The sequence below is a fragment of the Sinocyclocheilus rhinocerous genome, unplaced genomic scaffold (assembly GCF_001515625.1).
Source record: "Sinocyclocheilus rhinocerous isolate Xijiao unplaced genomic scaffold, SAMN03320098_v1.1 scaffold940, whole genome shotgun sequence".
NCBI lineage: Eukaryota > Metazoa > Chordata > Actinopteri > Cypriniformes > Cyprinidae > Sinocyclocheilus > Sinocyclocheilus rhinocerous.
Window position 1 is genome coordinate 539,332 of NW_015670976.1, and position 20,385 is coordinate 559,716.

Sequence of the window (20,385 nt, forward strand, 5' to 3'; positions counted from 1 at the left end):
GGTCGCTTTGTCGCGTCCAGTGTACTAGACAGACTTTAGCTGTTGCGGCGCAGACACGGTGTTACTCACCTATCGAGAAGAAACGAAGCAACCTCGGCGTCCGATCGCAGGCCTTTTGCACCTTGAGTTCTCTCCAGCACTGGAAAGCTGATCCGATATTTACACGGGTCCTACTTCTTGCCTTAAGCTTTCTTTTGTTCCGCAGACGTTTTCCTCTTGTTTTTTTTCCCGCCATCTCTATCTTTCTGTCGCTCGGCTCGGCTAATGTCCATCCTGTGCACTGAATGCTCTCTCTTCCACATCATGAGTAGACACGCCCCTTACTGCTGATTGGCTACAAGTTTGTTTTGCTAGTCGGCCCCGAATCAGTTTTCTAAAGCGTTTTTGAAAAATCGCTTACCCCACCTTTAAGTCGCTTGGTTTCTTCTTATTTCTATCATATAGTGTAGCTCCGCCCATAGTGGAATCTCATTGGTCCAAAATCCATCTCCACACAGCTGTATAATAAGCCCCCCCCCAAAAAATCCTTAGCAATGCAACTCTAAAATACAACTTTTTGTGTTTTTAAATGTAATATTTAGTTGTTTTTCAAAAATGTGTTCATGAACCATATTTTCTTTGGAGGATGTCCCTGAAAATGTAAGTACACCCTATGAAACATGTGGTCATTTTTCAACATATTGTAGGCATTTTGATAAAACTGGAAACTTAATGCGATAGTATTAATGGTTCAGTGTGATAAAATGTAACAAATAACAATGAAAATTTGATGTAATGATAAATGCGGAACCTTTTTGCTTCATTAACATTTTCCAGACAAGAACTTGGCATTTCTATTTAAGCTCTACAAATCACTAAAAATGTAATTTGTTAAAGTATGCTGTCTTTTGACTATTCTCAGTCTATTAAAGGGATACACTGAAAAATGATGTAGGATTTACATTGAAATACTTACAGAAATACACACAGAAATCAATACATTTCACAAATATTCACAAAGAAACAGCAAGTAAAACATTGACTTACATTTTTAAACTGGAAAGACTTAAAACATACTTTGATAATCTTTTATTTAGTCTTTTATTATACTTTTTTTCACAGTGTGTTTCACCAAAAATGAAAATTCTGTCATAATTTACTGATCCTCATGTCATTCCAAAGCCATAAGACTTTAATTCATTTTATAAACACAAATGAAGTTATTTTAATAAAACCTGAGGGATTTCTGTGTCCACTCAAGTCGATGCACCCAAAACTTTGACTGTTCAAAAAGTGCATGAATCTTAGTTTTCTAAAGATGCATGATTACTTTATATGATGGAGACATTTAATTTAGGCTTTTATTCAACATTGATCAAAGTACAAACGTAGATCACATCAAATATGGTAAACAGAATCTCAAAATATATTTTATGCAGACTGAGGCTCTTAAACTGCTGTACAGTTTCTAATAGTGAGTGAAGTTTAGCTCAGCTGACATATGCCTGTCTCACTTCGCTAACCCAGAGCATCGGGACACACCATGAGTGCAGCATTACGACATATGGATTCTTAGATGAAACATTCAAGCCTTTGCCCACTGTTTTTCTGCTTTTAGCAGCACAAGTGTTGTAAAATTTAAAGGGTGGCACTTTTAGAGCCAACTAGTGAATGCTGGTGCTTATGGACACGAGTATGAGCAGAGATGTAAACTTGAGTCTAGTGTCGTACAACTGAATATATCTAGATGTGCACATGAAGTCTATTCCATCTTGTTTTGAATTTCATGCTAACAATAATCATGCCATACAAATCTGGTGATTATTGGCTAATCTGGATCAACCAAGTCAATGGAAAACCTGGTTTTGTATTTGGGACCAAAAGAGAACTTGACTTGGACTTCGCCTTATGATTTGATACCTGACTTGACTTGAATTGGAAAATGTATTGGAAAGTGTGAATTTGTTCATGTTGGCACTCGAAAGGGCCTTGAATGTCACCTCCTAATCATCTAATGATGGTGCAAATGCTAATGAGTGGCGCAGTACAAATGAAACATGACAGGAGTGTCGCTGTACACAAGGGACCGTGGTGTTCGCTGCCTCATTCCTCTTTGTTCTGCAGGGCATTCCCTGTCAGAGCTGCTATCTGTCTGTCAGGATGCTTAGGAGCATGCCAGTGTGCTCGATTTCAGACAGACAGAGGGAGACACACCTGCTGTCTTGGGGAATGTGTCAGAATGGGTTTCTCACTGAAGAAATATCACAGCTGGTGTCTCCTTTGAGACATCATGCAAATTGTGGATGACAAGCCCACCTATTCCTGTTTCTCAGACTCAGACTGGCGGTTAAAGATTCAGGCTGGAGGCCAAAAGGCTGGAGGTTTGAACCCAGTAAGGGCTTATTTATGAGACACTTGACGCAAGGTTACTTCATGGGGACAGAACCTGTAATATGTCGTCGTCTTCTAAATGTCTTCTTATAATTGTTTAATCTTAAAGAAATAGTTCAGTTCACTCTTATGTATTTCCAAACCCACATGACTTTCTTCTGTCTGTCAAAAACATCAGTATATTGTCCCATGTGCTTGTTTCCATACAATGCATGGGAATGGAGATTGACACCTAATTATAATTCACAATGATGAATTTCATACATCTCAAACCATCTTCAACACATTTCCCAGCATCAACAAGAGCTTAAACCACATGCAAGTACTTTAACCATTGTTTTAAAGAGCTCATATTCCAGCACTGGATCGCTATTAAATGCACATGCAGCTCTTCCTCTAATGAGTCTCGACCTTGCTTGTCAGTGGTCCCAGGAGAAACAGAACATCCCCAAAATATAATTTGAGTTGTAATAGGATTTTAATCAAGCTTTTAATCTATTATCGGCCCCACCACCGCCCCCACCCTTGTTTTCCGGTGGCAACCCACGATGTCAGAAAGCGTTTCCACGCTTCACTTTGGATGTGAACTGTGCCGGAGCGAGTCGAGCAAAGCTGTTAAATACAGCCAAGCCCAACTCCAAATCTTTAATGCAGCAGAATTTAGCCCCTAATTAAACCTTAATATCATGTCAATTCAAATTAGCACGGCTAGAGGCGAGCGGAGCACCACTTCTGCCTTTTTTCTTTTTCTTTTTCATTTTTCTCTCCCTCGCTCTCCCGGGAAAAGGGAATACAAAGAGGAGAGAAATGTCAGCAGGGAATGACGTGATAGATTAGAAATATTAAGGTCCATTAAATGGAAGTGTGTGTGCTGAGCGGAGCAGTTAAATGTGCGCTGTGACCCTGAGGGTTGCTGACATTCCTGCTGTTCACCCAGACTGTCTCAAATCACACACACACTCTCTCTGCCTCATTTTGCCTCAGCTGCTGGTGTTCTCGTGCCCTGTACAGGAGCAGAGGGTGGTCCTTCCAACCAGGGAAGGATGAGTTTAATTTCATCATCACAGTCATATAATTTGTTGGGAAGATTCAATTCCAGTAGTAACTCAAGCCTCAGCAAAGAAGTCACATGTTATGTTGGCTCACATCAACATAAAGGCTGGTCCACAATGCAGCTTATTCTGGCCAAGAATTGGCCACTTAAGGTGATTGCAAGCTAGGATTTGTGCTCTGAGAATTCTGCCAAGCCATTGACTTTCAAATAGGATAGGCTTCATCATGCATCCAAAAGTTTAGCCCCCGGTTTCACAGACATGGCTTACGACTAAAATACATGTCTGGGCTGTTTTAACTGAAAGAAACATGCACTGACATATATTTAAATATTTGATTTGTCTCAAGATGCTCACCAGTAATTTTTTTTATAAGGCACGTTTATAAAAGCTGCTTAAATGTCCTAATTGAACTATGGCTTAATCCTGGCTTAATCTAAGCCATGTCTGTGAAATCAGGCCTAGATATTTGAACTTCTGTTGTAACATACTCTGACAAAGGAAACTTGACCAGTGAGAATTTCAGACAATCAGTTTTCATACTGACTCGCCTCTTTCCATGCCCGCAAGTCTGATTCCTTTTATAGACAACTTTGACTTTGGAGTCGCTAGGCTTTCAGGCCCCCTTGTGTGGTTTAAAAGGTGGTTACCATTTTGAGCTCTGGTCCTTCTGTGCTAAGTTCCACCTTTCCCGACATCCCTGCTTCAGTCGCTGTCAAAACTTTTTGACAGATGGCAATTTAAAGTAAAATAGTAAACAGCAATTGTTTGCAATTCAACAGAGTTGATCAGAATTTAACTTGCTAATATGCAGCGACACAATACGGTGGAGCTCACATAGTCTGCCTCCTGATTGGCTGGATGAGTGGTTCCCAAACATGTTTCTGGACCCCCCCCAACACTGCACATTTTGCATATCTCCTTTGCCTGAAACACCTATTTCAGGTCTTTGAGTCTCTACTGATGAGCTGACGAGTTGAATCAAGTGTCTTTGATTAAGGAGACATGAAAAAAAAATTTTTTGGGGGTACTTCAGGAACAGAGATTGGAACCACTGGGCTGGATAATGCAACAAATAGGAATGCCTGCTAGCAGTCAGCAATGCAGCTACTTGGTGACCTGCTTTCAGTGTAAATTCATTTGAAGTCACCCAATATAGTCCAAACCTATCCACCTTGAATCCCTAAAATTGTGTAGAAGCAAAGCAGTCAGATTGGAACCGGTGAGTTTTTGGGCACTATACATCAGGCACTGAACATACTGGCTTAAGCTGAGACTGTATACTACCAGCCCAACAATGTTCAGCAGGCCCACATTGCCACTGTAGACAGCAGCAGACGCCACAGGTGTAACACACTGAAACTCGACAAATGTGTCTGTTGCCATTTGTTGGTGCAATGTGAATCGCCCTTTGGAAGTGACACTGATGATCATCAGTCATACATAACTATTTGTTGGTGATAAAACAGAGACTACCAATAGGAATGCAGACATTGGAGTTCACGTGATCTGCTTTCTGTTCTGTTGGGTACTCCAAAGAATAAGAGTGTGGAGAAAACCAAATCACCTTGAGCACTCTCTAGCCACTCTGTACGGTAATTTTTCATGCCAGTAAAAGAGATAGTCTATCTTGCTTTCAAAGAATACTTGAGTGCTGAGCTAGTTACTTTTAGGGGACTTGCCATTTTGCGCATGTATTTCGTCCAACGTCTCTTACGTCACACTTAATTCAGGGACAATCCCTGCTGGAGCGTTTTGGAGTTAAGAGTCTCGCTCAAGAACACAATTATTACACAGCAAGATTCTCATCTCAGTAAAACAACGTCCCACAACCCCAGTTTCAGCAGTGACTCATGATCAGGATTAAAGTGCCCTTATTATGGATTTTTGAAAATTACCTTTCATGCAGTGTGTAACATAACTCTAAGTGAATGAAAACATCCTGCAAAGTTTTAAATCTGAAAGTGCACCGTGTATAAAGTTATTGTCTCTTAAAAGAAAGAGTCGACTCTGAATCATTGAAATGAGTCATTGTTAAAACGAATCCCAAGCCATGATGTCAACATGAAACATTAGCATATTGCCCGCCAACTTGCTGGTCTTTTCACGTTGGTCTGAATGAACATGCAAATTAATTTTTTGCCACTATGTGCCGCTTTTGGAGGTAAAACGTCTCAGGTTACTTATGTAACCATGGTTCCCTAAACGAATCGTTTGGGAGTCGTTGAGCAAATAAGGTTAAATATAAATGCATATTATAAGACAATGAAAGTGTTTTTTGACCTTGCATGCATGTCAGCCTTTTGTTGGGGACTCCCAAAACCAAAATATGAACCTTTCATTACCCATAATAGGGGCACTTTAAATCGGTGTCCTTCACCTTTGCTACAGAACAGTCTGTATAGGTATCTTACGTGCACTTCATGAAAACCATGTGCGTTTGTTCAGGATGATATTTTTGGCATTGAGGTGTTAATTAGTGATTGGAGCATGTTTGATGTGTGTGTGAGAGGTTTTGTTGACAAGCCGTTTGTTTCTTTCAGCACCGTGACATCAGCCGTGTTCACCGTGGGGGACAATGTGGTGTCAGGAAGTGACGATCGCACCGTCAAAGTGTGGGACTTGAAGAACATGAGATCTCCGATTGCTACCATCCGCACAGACTCAGCCGTTAATAGGTAAGAGCGGCAGGTTGGTGAGGTGTAAGACAGCTTCCTGAGACCGTTGTTTCTGAACAAGCAGAGACAACACCGTGCCTGTTTTAGAAAGTTCTGGCAAATTGAGAAACTTATGCCTGAACAGCAAGATATTCTGAAAGAATTAAGTAAAGTCAGACTTCCGAGTCAGGAATAGTATTGAAGATTTGGATAATATTTTCAGTTGGCTATGTACATTTAGTAATTGGTCTCTAGCTCCGTTTACACTATTTGCATTAAATGGCAACAAATAGCATTTGTTTATAATAAGTGCAGTAGATGCTATTTGTAAAATGTCTAACTGATGGGAGTGAAAATAGCCTTTGTCAACGTAGATGTCCGGCGTAAATATATGCTGTGGTATTTTTTTATAATTTAGTTTATTGACTGTCCTAATCTGCAGGATAAGTGTCTCAGCGAACCAAAGAATCATCGCTCTGCCACATGACAACAGGCAGGTCAGGCTGTTCGACATGAGCGGGGTCCGTCTGGCCCGTCTCCCACGGAGCAACAGACAGGTACGTTTCATCATTACCTTTCTTTTTTGCTCCATGTCTGTCAAGTTGTCTCACACTCTTTAACCACTAGGCAGTTCCTTGAATTGTTTTTGATTATTTTTCATTATATGGGCCATCTATGCAAAATAAATCTAGCTTTTTCTTTACGATTCCTGTTCAGGTGTCTCAAATTGTAGGTAACATCTTCTTATTATGCCATCTTCGGTCTTGCTTTCTTTTCAAGAACATATCCTTTTCACAACAAATATGGCAGTCCATTGTTAGCTGAAAATTTACTGAGCTAAAACATTTCAATAAAACAGTAATATAACGTTTTTATGAACAGAATAAATATATATTACTGTTGAAATGTTTTGGGTCATTTTTTTTTTTGGTTTCTTATGCTGACAAAGGCTGCATTTATTTGATTTAAAATGCAATATAACAATACTTTCAATAATAATAATTATTATAATTTAAAATAACTGTTTTCTACTGTAATGCATTTAAAATATGAATATTCAAATGTTAATGTTAAAATATTAGGGTGATGTGATCCTTCACAAATTATTCTAATAAGCTGATATGATGCTCAACATTTGTTTCTATCAATGTTGAAAACAGTTGTGCTGCTTCATATTTTTCATATTTTGTAAATATTTTTTGTACATTAATAGGAAATTCACAGGAGCATAATTTATTTGAAATAGACTTTTTTGTTGGTAATTTTATTTCTTTACTGTCACTTTTGAACAATTTAATGCATCATTGCTGAATAAAAGTATTAATTTCTTTAAAAAAAAAAAACTACTCTTAAAGTTTTGAATGGTAATGTATAATCAGATTTAGGAATATGTATTCCTATTTGAGGCTATATTTTTAGCAGATATTTTATTTTATTTTAGATTAATTTTATTTTAGAATTTAAAGTTAAAGGGGTCATATGATGCGATTTCAAGTTTTCCTTTCTCTTTGGAGTGTTACAAGCTGTTCGTTGTAATACATATTTATATTAATACATTTTTTTTGTTTAAACAGTGTCTATTGTAAATATATGTTTAAATATACATACATTTATAAATGATTTCAACCAATAAACAATCACTTTAATAAAATATCCTGTTTAAACCCCATATTATAATGATTTCCATTATTGTGCATCCAGCATATCCATAATGCATCAAGTATTTTGTAATTTACGTTTTCAATTGTTAGCTTAGCTACATGCCGAATCACTACAATCAACAGTAAACGTGGTTCTCTTGAGATGTGTGACGCATGAGTAGCTGTTAACAAAGTTGCTGCCCATGAAGAGCGTCTCAAATCAGTTTCTAGCAAGGGTCCATTTTAATATCGAACCATGAAGGCAGATGGCAGAAAGGCAGCTCATTAAGTTTTCAGCCACATCCCTTTAAATATTGCATTAGCATGTTCTGTTCCTTTTTATGTGTCCTGACAACCATGTTGCATTTCACACGCAGGGCCATCGGCGCATGGTGTGCTGCTCTGCCTGGAATGAGGAGAACCAAGCTTGTAATCTGTTCACCTGCGGCTTCGACCGCCAGGCCATCGGCTGGAACATCAACATCCCTGCCCTGCTCCAGGAGAAGTGACACGCTCACGGTTCAGTTTTACACATATACAAGTTTAACACGTCCGTCAGTGCCACACCTGCAGTAGATTTTAAAAGAACACATTCACGTTGTGTGTGATAAGACTCCGTTTTTCATCCGTTGGTGTCTGTGGTCGCTGGCCGGCGGTCATCATCCCGTCATGCCTTCTGACATGTGTGCAAAACTCAATTTCATGGATATTTTGCATATCTAGCCCTGCGCTGTCTGCTCTGAGGTCATATAGTGTGGTGAACTTCCTCCCAGTCTTGTTACCCAGTTTTTACATGTTTGCATGATTCAAACTGAGACTCGTCAATCCTGCGAGACCGGGACATGGCCTGCCGCTGTTACATTCAAGTAATTTTTCACTTTAGTGCTATTTTTGTTGTGCAATGTTCTTTGTAAAGATGACTTTTTATTTTACGTTAGCATTTTAGAGTTGTTTTTTTTGTATAGAGTTCTGCTTTGCTTTTTTATAGAGATGAGATGTGCAAAAGAAACGTAGAGCGCACTGCCTTTGTGAATGGAAATCAGCAATCACATTTACGTTTTACCTTGATGTTCTGATTGGAACCGCCATTCGAGCAGCCTGTCAGTATTGCCGCAGTCCATTTGCATGACAAACCCACCTCTCTTGTCAAATATGTGAAGCAAAATGCTGTATAATTGCTGTGTAATCTTGTTCACCCTATTGAAAACGACCTTTCTAAGTATTGAATGTTTATGAAGCCCTACGTGTGATGTTCACTTCCATTTCAAGGGCTTTCAAGTCGTGTAGAAGTAAATATTTGAATCGACGCATCTGAATTCAGAACAAGTTCACATGTTGTTCACTGCTGTAGTTTTTATATGAAAGAGTTGTTTGCGGCAGCAAGTTTTCGATATTGTAATATTCGTCTGTAATCATCAGACCAAATATCAATGCCTTGCTCAGTGTGATCTGCTGACACTTGAAAGGCTTTCTGATGTACTTTGGACTTCTTGTGATGTGTGAACCACTGTGCTTAGCCTTATCTATAGAAACCTCGATTGAATGACTTTCGACATTCATTAATAATCCTTAAATGGAAGCTCTTCCGTCAGTGTGTTACAGTTGGTATCGTTATTGCATTACTGGGCTTTCACCAGAACTACATTGGACTGCGCTAGGAGTCTTGGTGGAAAGTGTCAGTTCTTTTCACGTAGACAGTCTGTTAAATCTGTTAGGTCTAACAAAAAGATGTTTATGATGCGATGTATATCTGTGACGCCCATGTTTAATGGACTGTATTTGACTATAGAGGTGAAATGTACGCAGAGACGCATAGAAAACAGCTCATCTTTTATCCAGCTGTCTAACAACAATGCATATGACCCATCAGAACGTCCTTTAAAAATGAGTCTGATCTCCAACATTTTAGTTGTCTTTAACTTGCTATAATGTTCTGTATTGAGCCATTTCACTTTTTTATTTGAGAGCAACTTAATTTGCTGTATTGGAGACATATTGCATCATATACTAATAATAAAGAGATACAGAATCAAAATCATTCACTGCTGGGCTTCAGAATAAAGTGAAGATATCTTTCAACAATCACATTGTTTTGGTTGAATCTACGATTTAATTGTACTAATGGTAGTGTGTGCGCATCTATTTAAAAAAATATTTAAAAAAAAAAAAAATAAAAATAAAAATGCAGCACAGCAAACAGAATCAAGTCAGTGTAACACAACATTTTTGTTTTTATTCACATAAACATTCACTTATAACTCAAGTGCAATGTGCACACCTTAGCAGCATATGCTTTTGGGTTAAAATTTACATATTGAGAGAGATTTCAACAATCACATTGTTTTGGTTGAATCTACAATTTAATTGTACTAATGGTAGTGTGTGCGCATCTATTTAAAAAATTTTTTTTTTTTGAAAAAAATACAAATAAAAATGCAGCACAGCAAACAGAATCAAGTCAAAGTGTAACACAACATTTTTGTTTTTATTCACATAAACATTCACTTATAACTCAAGTGCAATGTGCACACCTTAGCAGCATATGCTTTTGGGTTAAAATTTACATATTGAGAGAGATCTTTTAGGTTATTCTTTTAATTTTCCTCTTTTTTTTTACAAATTTTTACAAAATGTACAGTCATTAGTACAATATTGCCATTCAATCATGCCTTACAACTGAATTACTTGAGATGTAGTTTTGTCTGGGGCTTTTCATGTTTGTTGTGATGAAAACGTTCAACTCAAACATAAAATGAATGTTGCGAAAAATGTTGTAATAAAAAGTGAAACACTGAAATAACCAGTACATAGAAGACACACGAGCATTAACAGTCTTTCCAATTACGTTAATTTCTAACTGGGTTGCCAGTGTGGTGGAAATAACTATGAAATGGATCCATCCATTCAACATCAAGTTTAACATTTTAGAAATTTTGCGGAATAGAATAAATCGAGATAACGGAAAGAGGAGAAAGGTAGGTAATGCTGGGTCACATGTTTGATCTGTCAGGTTTTACCATCTTTGTATTGATATTCTATTTCTATTAGTAGACAAAATGATCATTTAAGCTGGGATGGATTCATTATTAAAAACAAAAAAAATACACAACATCAGACATTAAACGGGTCAGAGAAAGATTTAAAAATATTTGCCACCACTAGGTGTCCCTGTAACATCTTGAGCTGTTTGTAAAGGGTGGATACATGACATCTCGGCAAAGGTTGACAAAGTGGCATTTGAAAATATATACTGAAAGCTTATGAAAAAACACGAGCTGTGATACTCAACAGCAGTAACAAATTATGCAATAACAATGAACTATGCAAAGAAAGGAATCAACAATATGTCGCCAGTCAATTCAAATAAAATAATCATGGAGTAATATGATTGTATTTGTATACAACAATGAACATCTTTCACAGACAAATAGTGATAGCCTGACACCACAGAAAAGTGTAAATCTATAGCAAAAAGACATGAATGAGATGCATCTGTAAATTAAATAAACGAATGCAGGAGAATCATTGGACAAACCTCGGGTAAAGAGCATGCTTTTCAAAGGTTGGGTCGGGCTTTACGAAGCAATTTGTAATGTGCTCGGTTTGTAAATGAATCCATTAACTACAAATTACTCCATAATCACGGATCTCTACTCGCACTCTACTACATTTTCATTTCGTCCTTTGTGTCTACATCAAACTGCCGACGTTTCCCTTTCTTTTCACACAGGTCTCTGCTCAGAACACCTTGTGTAAAGATACAGCGTGGACACAAAGAGAAACCAGTGGAGAAATGACATGTCACTGGTAAGCGGGATTGAGGTATTAAAGCAGCAAGCTGTACCTGCTAAAAAAACGTCAAGAGACCCGGGGTGCCGTAATGGCACCATTTACATTAGCTTGTCACCATTACCTCTAACCTGCACAACCAGAATGGAGCTGAATTAACCTGTCTTTGCAATGTCAACCCCTACTGTTTTTTCGTTCCCCCCCCATTTTGAAGTTGTACCAATGATCCAAAGGCAAAGGAGAGAGAGGAAAATGAGGGACGCATCACTCTGACAGGACCTCTAATTGGACAGCGTGTCGGAGCTCTTCAGGGGCAGGCCATCCGGAAACGGGCAGATAATGACAAGACGGCGGCTGCTTTTCACTTTGGCGAAGGTTAACACACATACACACGTTTGAATGACGGCTACAGGAGAGCCGTCAGTGGTGAGAGAGAGAGCGAGAGAGAGGTGACCATCTTTCCATCTGCTGTGTTGAGAGAAAATTGTCCCCGTTTCTCACATCCCCCCTTGTTGTCGATTCCGTCGCTGGTAACCCTTGTTCTGCCAAAAGTCTCGCGAAAGCTACATACATTGTTTCCCAGAAGAAAACACCCCCTAAGGCTAACCCTAACCTTCCACATTTTTGTTTTTTAAATATTGAGGGACAAATCAAAATTATTTTGCGATAATCGACATGTCATAATGGACTCTATGCACGATCGCTTCTGCATTTAGCCTCAATGGCCACTGCAACTTCCGGTGTAGTGCAGTGAATGGAAATTGAGAGAAAATTTAATCTTGGGAGTGTTACACAACAGGACAAAGCATTTTTGATATGATCTACCTTCACACTAAGGCCCAGTCCTCTTACCTCTTACCCCTTCCCCTTTGTTTCGTGTGTTCACGTGAAGGGGTAGGGGTGTCTCAATTCTCTTTTGGCAGGATGGATAGGGGTAGGGAGAAGGGCCAGATAGCCCTTCAAACAAAGATTTTTCAACGAAGGGGTATGATAAATTTCCCCGCATATGGCAATATGGCTGCCCAAGCAAGCAGAGAGACCCACAAAAGTAAGTATTTTTTGGCATATATAAGGATTAACAAATAATCATTTGTTTTATGTTGCATTCAATCTTGTGTTCATTTGTACGGTTATGTTCTCCGAAGAAACGTTTGCAAAAAATCGCTATGATAACAGTTCGCTAATATTATTGACTGCACGATAGTTCCACAACATATTTTATTGATACCCGCTGATTTGACGACATAAATACTAGTCCGGTGGCAGGTAACTTATCTTTTACCGCACGTCTGAGTTTGTGATAAACATCGGCGCAGTATTCTAGAACACTAACCGTACCCTTCCCTACAGAAGCCATGGAAGGCAAGGCACAAAATTCTTCCGTGCCTCATCTTTACCTCAGTAGCAACATTTTGCGAGAGTTTGACAGAACAAGGTTTACCACCTAGTTGCGACTCTTGTCATCGCCCTGTGGAGGCTTTTTTGGCAGTGGGATGTTGTTGACTTTAGGGGTGAGAAAGGGCTTCTGTGGTGACTGGTTGCAAGGTGAATGTGGTTTTGGTGACGAGGACAAGCTTCCGTACTCATACAGTCAGAGTGAAGTTTTCCTGCTCAGGAGGTTTTCTGACCCAGGTCCCTAATCCTGCTTCCTGTAGACCCTTCAACCATTGCAGCTTCACAGTCTGGTAGGTGCCGGCCGCCTGCTTCGCTTCACAGTACAGCGGCATACCACTCGCCCCACGGACCACCAGCTATAGAGAGAGGAAACAAAAGAAAGAATGAAGGAGAGAGGGATGGGACAGACACAAGAGATGGTGAGAGTGCAAAACAAAACGAATGAGCCGGCACAATCGTGGCGTTTGAGCAGCTGTGTAATCTCTCCATTTAAATTTCACAAGCAATTGAACATTCTCCGTGCTTTTGTGCGTTTCTTTGTCGCACACTCGCACACACGGAAAAACAGTGTGAGCAAAAAGAGGGAGCGGTGAACGGAGGGGCTCGGAGAAAAGAAAAGTTTCTTTGGAGATTAGCGTGTGTGCTCTTGCATCCCTGACTGTGAGCGCTGAGCGTTTGCCATGGGAGGCCGCTCAAGTGCTTTTCAAGATGATTACCATTTCCACACTCATTAGACTTTAACTGCCAGCATTTGGTACAGCAGCCGGCATCTCTCCCATACATTTACATGATGAGGGCCTAATTCTGCCCTATGCTTTTTTTAATCTCATAACAAATGGGAACTGTCTGTTGTGGCTAATAAAAACAGAATTATTCATCCTCAACTAGTTCTTTATATTGACCTGAGAAAATGCCACTGGAACTGGGCTGGTAATTGAAAGGTCCTAGATTTCAACTCTGCAAGGGTCCATTGATTGTGACCTTGATCGAGATCCCTAACCTTAAGTGAACTCTAAAATGCAGTGACCAGCAGGGGAGCGTTTCTAAGCTGCGGCCCAACCTTTCTCCCATGTTATGGCATCCCTGGTGAGTAGACACAGACTACTATGGTGACCAGGCAGTAACTACTAATGGGAGATATCAAAAGCACAGCGACTTCAGATTTATTGTTGTGTATCAAGTGTGAACAGGACTTAACGTCACCATGAAACGAATATTGACGATTAACAAACTCTTCTCTGATGACGTGCACTGAGGTGAGGGCAGGACAATAATCCCTCCCCTCCAGCAACCTGTCACTCACATAAGATTGCAACAATTAGCAAATGACCCAATCGACAAAATCAAGTCCCACCCGGTTCATACGTTACAATAGGGGATCTTGTATATACGTCAAAAGACAATCACTTTATTCCGAATTTAAGGCTATGTTCGTAATGGAATACTAGTGTTTCGCATACTGCGCAGTATGTACTGTACACTGCATACTTTTTAAGACTGCCCATTGTACATGACAAACGTTTGACTGTAGTATGGTACAATGTGCTAACATAATTTGGTTAGTGGCACCTACAACAAAAGTAGGCATTTCATTCTCAGTGTTGCCACCAGGGGCACTATAGCTAGTATAAACTGAAGAAATAACCAGATTTATGTACAATACAATACAAGTTTATTTGTATAGCACATTTAAAAACAACTGGTGTTGACCAAAGTGCTTTACAAGGCTAAAAGAAACAGACAATAATGACACAAAGCATTTAAGCACTAGAGAAACAATAAAAGAAGGATAAAAATAAATAAAAGCCTAAAAAAAACAAATATATGTATGTGTATATATATATATTAGTGATGCGCGGATGGCGGTTATATCCGCGGGCGCTGCGGATAATCCGCGGGTCGGGGGGGTCGGGTATATATATTGTCTAATTTATGTCTTCAGTTTATACTAACTATAGTGCCCCTGGTGGCAACACTGAGAATGCACTGCCTACTTTTGTTGTGTTATGAATTAACATGAAATCTACACATAAAATCTAGTTTGTGTACATGCATTCATGTCAAGTCATTTAACAATTTAAGATAGAAAGATTGTTGGTGCGTCCGAAATTGCATAGTGAATAGTGCTGGGGTTCTCAACTCTGGCCCTCGAGGTCCACTTTCCTGCAGAGTTTAGCTCAAACCCTAATCAAACACACATAAACAAGCCAATCAAGGTCTTCAGGATCACTAGAAAGTTACAGGAAGGTGAGTTTGATCAAGGTTGGAGCTAAACTCTGCAGGAAAGTGGACCTCGAGGGCCAGAGTTGAGATCCCCTGCTATAGTGAATAGGTACTACATTTGAATTTGAACCTACTTTGTGACTATTAAAAAGTATATTTAGCCTACTGTTTTACGAATACTATGAATTCGGACATACTATTTTTGTTTTCTGTTTTTCGTCTGCCATATAGTATGGAAGTATTCAATTTCGGATGCAGCATGTTTTTCTATTCAAAGGTGAGCTCACCTTGCGATAGAGTCTGATCCAACGTGCAAAAAGTGCATGCTTGCAAAGTCTAGACGGAGCCCCGGAGTCCCTCCTCTTCCCAGTAGACGCGTTGAGCACCTCCAGTTGGGTGTCACCTGCCGTCCAATTGACACTGTAACACACGGACTTCCCCTGCTGCCTGCAGTCACTGTTGCTCAGGCCTGTGTATGCGAGAAAAGAGAGGGAGACTTAGGGAAAGAAAGAGCACTTGAGGGAGGTTCTATTTAGCATGTGATTGCTGAAGTGTTTCATTAGCAGAAGATCATGTCTGTGCGTCGTCTGTGCTATCTTTGAGGTAAACACTGATTCCAGGCACAAAGGATCTCTCGGGCTCCTCAATCATTGCCGCATCGCTACACCAATTAGCATGGCATTCTTTCTTTCTTTCTTAAAGTGGAGAGTATCATAGCATGCCCATGTACTGTACAGCTGACTTACATTTAAACAAATCTGTATGACTAACTTTCTGCTGTGGAACGTAAAAGAAATATTGCTGAAATATTTCAGAAGAAATATTGAAATTTTGTTGAGGGTGATATTTAGGCTTGTTTCACGCCGCAAGTGTGAGTGGCGCATATTTTTTCAACAAATGAGTGCATTCACACCAGGAGCAGGAGTGTCGCGTGAGCAGCGCTGAAGCGATGGTTTTCTCTGTGCTCAATTAAAGTGACAGTACACTTTTAATGTACAAAATAAATATGATTTCACACGAAAAGTGCTAAAAATGCACAGAATAAGCATGTATAGTGTGTTTTAACAAGAATTGGAGTATGTCAGAAAAGAAAATGAAGAATCAAAAAATGTATAGAAGATTTACCCATTTAAACTTGTTATTAATTATTCAGTTTTGTTGAAAGTATGGTGTATTATAAAGGAAAAAAAACACATTATAAGCACATTCTATATCAAAGTATGACTGAAACGACGATCAGAGCTGTTTTTGTTGTTTACCATTTACATGCGAATCCCCGTGTTAACACACTTTCAAGACTTTAAAACTTTCAAGTTTAAAACTGACCAACTTCTAAAAAGCAATTTATAGTTATATTTGTAAATAAATATGTAGATTTGGAGCTGCTGCTGTGACGCTGTACACGCGCTTCCAGTGTGAATATTCTGGCGAGTCTGCAGCTGTAGTGACGATGCAGTTACGCTGACGTGAAGCTCACGCTTGTGGAGTGAAGCAGGTGTTTCTATTTACTGGAGCTCATATCCTGAAAAAGAGCAACCTGGTCATTGTGTAATATACCTCTTTTTGTTTTTCACAGTAGAAAGAAAGTCAGACACATTTGGTAAATTATAGCATTTTAATTTTTGGTTGAGCTATTCCTTTAATCCTACTGCAAATCTCAGATTCTCAGATTCAGGTGGAATAAATTGCGATAATAATGTGCATATCCTTTTTTGCCGTAACGCAGCTTCTTTCTGAAAACCTCACTCACTTATTCACAGTGTCATTTCATACTCTGCATTCAGTTTATCCCTGTATGTCTGTAATAGAGCATTTAATTTGGTTTTACCTCGAGCAGGCGTTATCATTTACTGTCAGTCACAATGTCGTCGTCTATCCATCATCCAGAGTATTTTACACAAGATGCTGCTAAATGTGATCACTGTGTTTGACATACGGCTACTCTTAAGTGCCACTTGGTATCTTCTAAAAGTGATGGACTAAAGTATGTGACCTACATTTAAAGGACATCCTCAGTAAAGTCATACAGTCTCATTTTTTGCTAACAAAGAGTAGGCTAGAGTGAATCATGCGAGAGTTTCGCAGTACAAAGTTTACCATCTAGACACGGCACCTTTACCACTACTACATGAATTTGAGTTTCCAGTCTGGACCATTTGACCAATTGATAACTCAGTCTGGTTTATGCTGGTTAGTTCTTGTTTGGTGCTAGAGAAGCAGGTGAACCAGCACAACTGAGTAGATTGACTAGCATTATACTAATAAAGCTCGTCGACAAAGAAAGTCTTACTGCTTAAGATAGTTATGTAACTTGGTTAAGCTAATTAAAGGTGTGCTCAGTAAGTTTTGTTCATCAGTAATGTTTTGCTAGCTTTTCTTTATCTGAGTAGTTCTGGACTATATACTGACACCTACTGGCTTGGATGTATGAAGTTTGTCTACTTTCTCAAGTACTTTCTTTCTTGTACATTCCTAGATTCAATCTGAAAGGATTTCCATGCATTGTTGGAGCTGGTTTTTGCATAGCTTGTTCCAGTCTTTATTTTTCACTCATTCTCATTCTGTTTGGACCAGTAGATTGCAAACTCCCATCATGTAGAATAAAACTTTTTTTCTTGAAGACAAATGTGTCCAGAATTGTCATCTCATGTACCGTGTGTATATGCAATTTGAATGATATTTCTCAACCTTCAAGCACCTTCACATTCACACATTTATTAAATATACCTTATTTGTAAAACATGCTGTTATTTGGAGCTTCAATCTAACGTTTCCGTGATAAAATGCAACCTGCATTTAGTAAAACACAATTTAATGACGTCCCCTGTGCATAAGTGAAACTAAATGAGTCAATAATATACAAATAATGAGTCAGAGGAAAAGTTTGAAGGAAATACCAGTCATTTTTATTTTCCTTCAAGCTGTCTTCATTTACTGTCGCTAATGATGTTGTATATACATCATGCAGAGTATTTTACACAAGAATGCTGCCAAAACACTAAATGTAATGCTGTATTTAAAATAACATATGCCGTGCTAAAGCATCCAAGCATTTAGTGCAGGTCTGATCACTGAGGACAGTCTCACTTTAGCTTCCTGACTGAAGGGTTCATTGGCTTCTCTTATGATAAGAGATCTCGGCCGTTTCTTGGGAACTCTGCACCCTTTATGAAGGCGATGCCTAAAATAACCAGCCCATTTTCCCCAACAAGAGAATCCAGACAAAAGAAGAGAAGCTCGTCAATGGTGGTGAAAGGGGCCGTGCCGGAGGCATGCGGCCCACTGGGCGTGAGAGGAAGAGTGAATGGATCGCTCTCCTCTTCAATGGCAGTGATAGGGTGTTGGATGAGATTGATTTGGAGGATGGATAGATCCAATAGAGCAGTCCGTCTGCCACACTGAGGCTCAGGAGAGCAGTTTAACAAAATCGGATTTGAACCAGAGTCAACCGTCATGGGAGGCAAGTTGCTAGTGAGCATCTTGGGGCAAGAAAGTGGGGTTTACAAGCACAGCTTTTACTACTTGGCCGCCATTATTCTCACACCCTCTTTAGCCTCCCATGCTGGTTGATGATGGTTTCAATCCCACTCGGAGAGGTGGGAGTGAGACCAGTTACACTAGTACCCTGCTGTACCCTAGGGATCTACAGGTCGGCAGGGACCTTCACATTTTGTAATGTCAACTGACCAAACAAAGCACTGCTGTTAAATATACTACAGATCGGAATCTATCAAACATTTAGGAAATGAATAAAGGAAAGGTTTAAAGGAAATACCGCTAAGTAAAGGCTGGTTACGGTAGTAGCAGGTGGGTAGAGTTCCGACTCTCTCCAGTCTGTGGTTCATCATCCTGGAGAAGTGACCCGTGTGTCTCAGGCTGCCCACCGTCAGGCTGTACAGATACACCGGCTCCACAAAATGACTGAGTAGCGCCCCCTGCAGGCCGAGCACATTCCACCTGTAGAGAGTGCAGAGGGGTTAGGAAAGGGGTAGTCTCGTCCCAGACTTTTGGATATGGGCCTGAAGTGTTGTTGGCAATATTATGTCCATGAACAGCCAATCTGTCGTGGCCTAATGGTTAGAGAGTCGGACTCGTAACCCAAAGGTTGCGGGTTCGAGTCTCGTACCGGCAGGGATTGTAGGTGGGGGGAGTGAATGTACAGCGCTGTGTGTGTGCACTTTGGATGGGATAAATGCAGAGCACTAATTCCGAGTATGGGTCACCATACTTGGCCACATGTCACTTCACTTTTTTTTTTTTTAAGGTTCGGTCACATTAGCTAAATTTCATGGGCAAAGAAAGGTCCACTGTCTATTATCAGCTGTGTAGCGATGTATAAAGCACAGCTTTGTGTGTTAATGTCTGTGTGAAGTAAATGGCAACATTCTGGCCATGAACCGCCCATTTAAGTTTTGGTCACTGCAAAGTTTTGGTGAATTTTGTAGGCAAAGAAAGGTCCAATGTCTGGTTTTCAGTCGTGTGGCGATGTATGAAGCACAGCTCACACAGAATGTGTATTATTGGCATCATTCCGGTGTTGTGCCCATTTTCGACCCCCTACAAAATTATTACCCTTCTCGTTGAAATCGCTATCTGATTGTCTAATCCTAACCCCTCCCCCACGCCTAACCCTAAACCTACCAATACTAGGGGGGTAATAATCTGTCAGGGGTCAGAATTGGACACAACATTCGGACAAATTCGCAAAAGTTCAGCAAAATTTTGTGGCCAAAGAAAGGTCCATTGTCTATTTTCAATCATGTTGCGATGTTTAAAGCACAAGTCACACAGAAGACACATTCAAACCAAACAGATTTCTGTTGGTCAGAATAATGAATCCCGATAAGCAACCCGCTGTGAAAGCTACAGTATGTTGGAAAATGTTTCACCCTCACGCGAAATTCCTGGATTCCTATGAAAATGACTCAATTTTGCCAGCAAATATTTGCAAACAGTAGTAAATGTGACCGCACATCTAAACAGGAAGACTCCTTTTTATCCACAGCCACAAATCCACATTTCGCTACATAAATTTGGGATTTCTAGCGACTACTTAATCTTTAGAAGTGCTGTTTGTATTAACCCAGTTCCTCGCAACCAATGGGGACCCTGAAATTATGTTAAAACAGCCAATCAGATTGAAGCTTGTGATTTCAGCCAATTTGTTTCCCTTTTTGTGTGCAATATGCATCAGACGGCCTGTGAATGGTCCACAGACAATATGTTTTAAAAGTTGAGATAGACAGACAGAGAGAGAGA

General features: G+C 39.7%; 2 protein-coding genes across 4 annotated transcripts in view; one reads left to right on the top strand and one right to left on the bottom strand.

Annotated features, from left to right (window-relative positions):
• wdr37 (WD repeat domain 37) overlaps positions 1-8,916 on the top strand; it is a 59,556-nt gene extending 50,640 nt beyond the window's left edge. For all 3 annotated transcript variants that reach the window (XM_016546329.1, XM_016546331.1, XM_016546330.1), the window contains 3 exons: positions 5,966-6,100; positions 6,522-6,636; positions 8,097-8,916. In XM_016546329.1, the coding sequence (XP_016401815.1) occupies positions 5,966-6,100; positions 6,522-6,636; positions 8,097-8,228 (382 nt within the window). In that variant the 3' untranslated portion in view covers positions 8,229-8,916. The remainder of the gene's footprint in view (positions 1-5,965; positions 6,101-6,521; positions 6,637-8,096) is intronic.
• A 3,923-nt stretch (positions 8,917-12,839) lies between these two features.
• LOC107734387 (double-stranded RNA-specific editase B2-like) overlaps positions 12,840-20,385 on the bottom strand; it is a 49,895-nt gene continuing 42,349 nt past the window's right edge. Inside the window, exons 7-9 of the mRNA XM_016546333.1 lie at positions 18,902-19,083; positions 15,414-15,595; positions 12,840-13,259 (exon numbers count right to left, since the gene is read on the bottom strand). Coding sequence (XP_016401819.1) covers positions 13,092-13,259; positions 15,414-15,595; positions 18,902-19,083 — 532 coding nt within the window. The 3' untranslated portion in view covers positions 12,840-13,091. The remainder of the gene's footprint in view (positions 13,260-15,413; positions 15,596-18,901; positions 19,084-20,385) is intronic.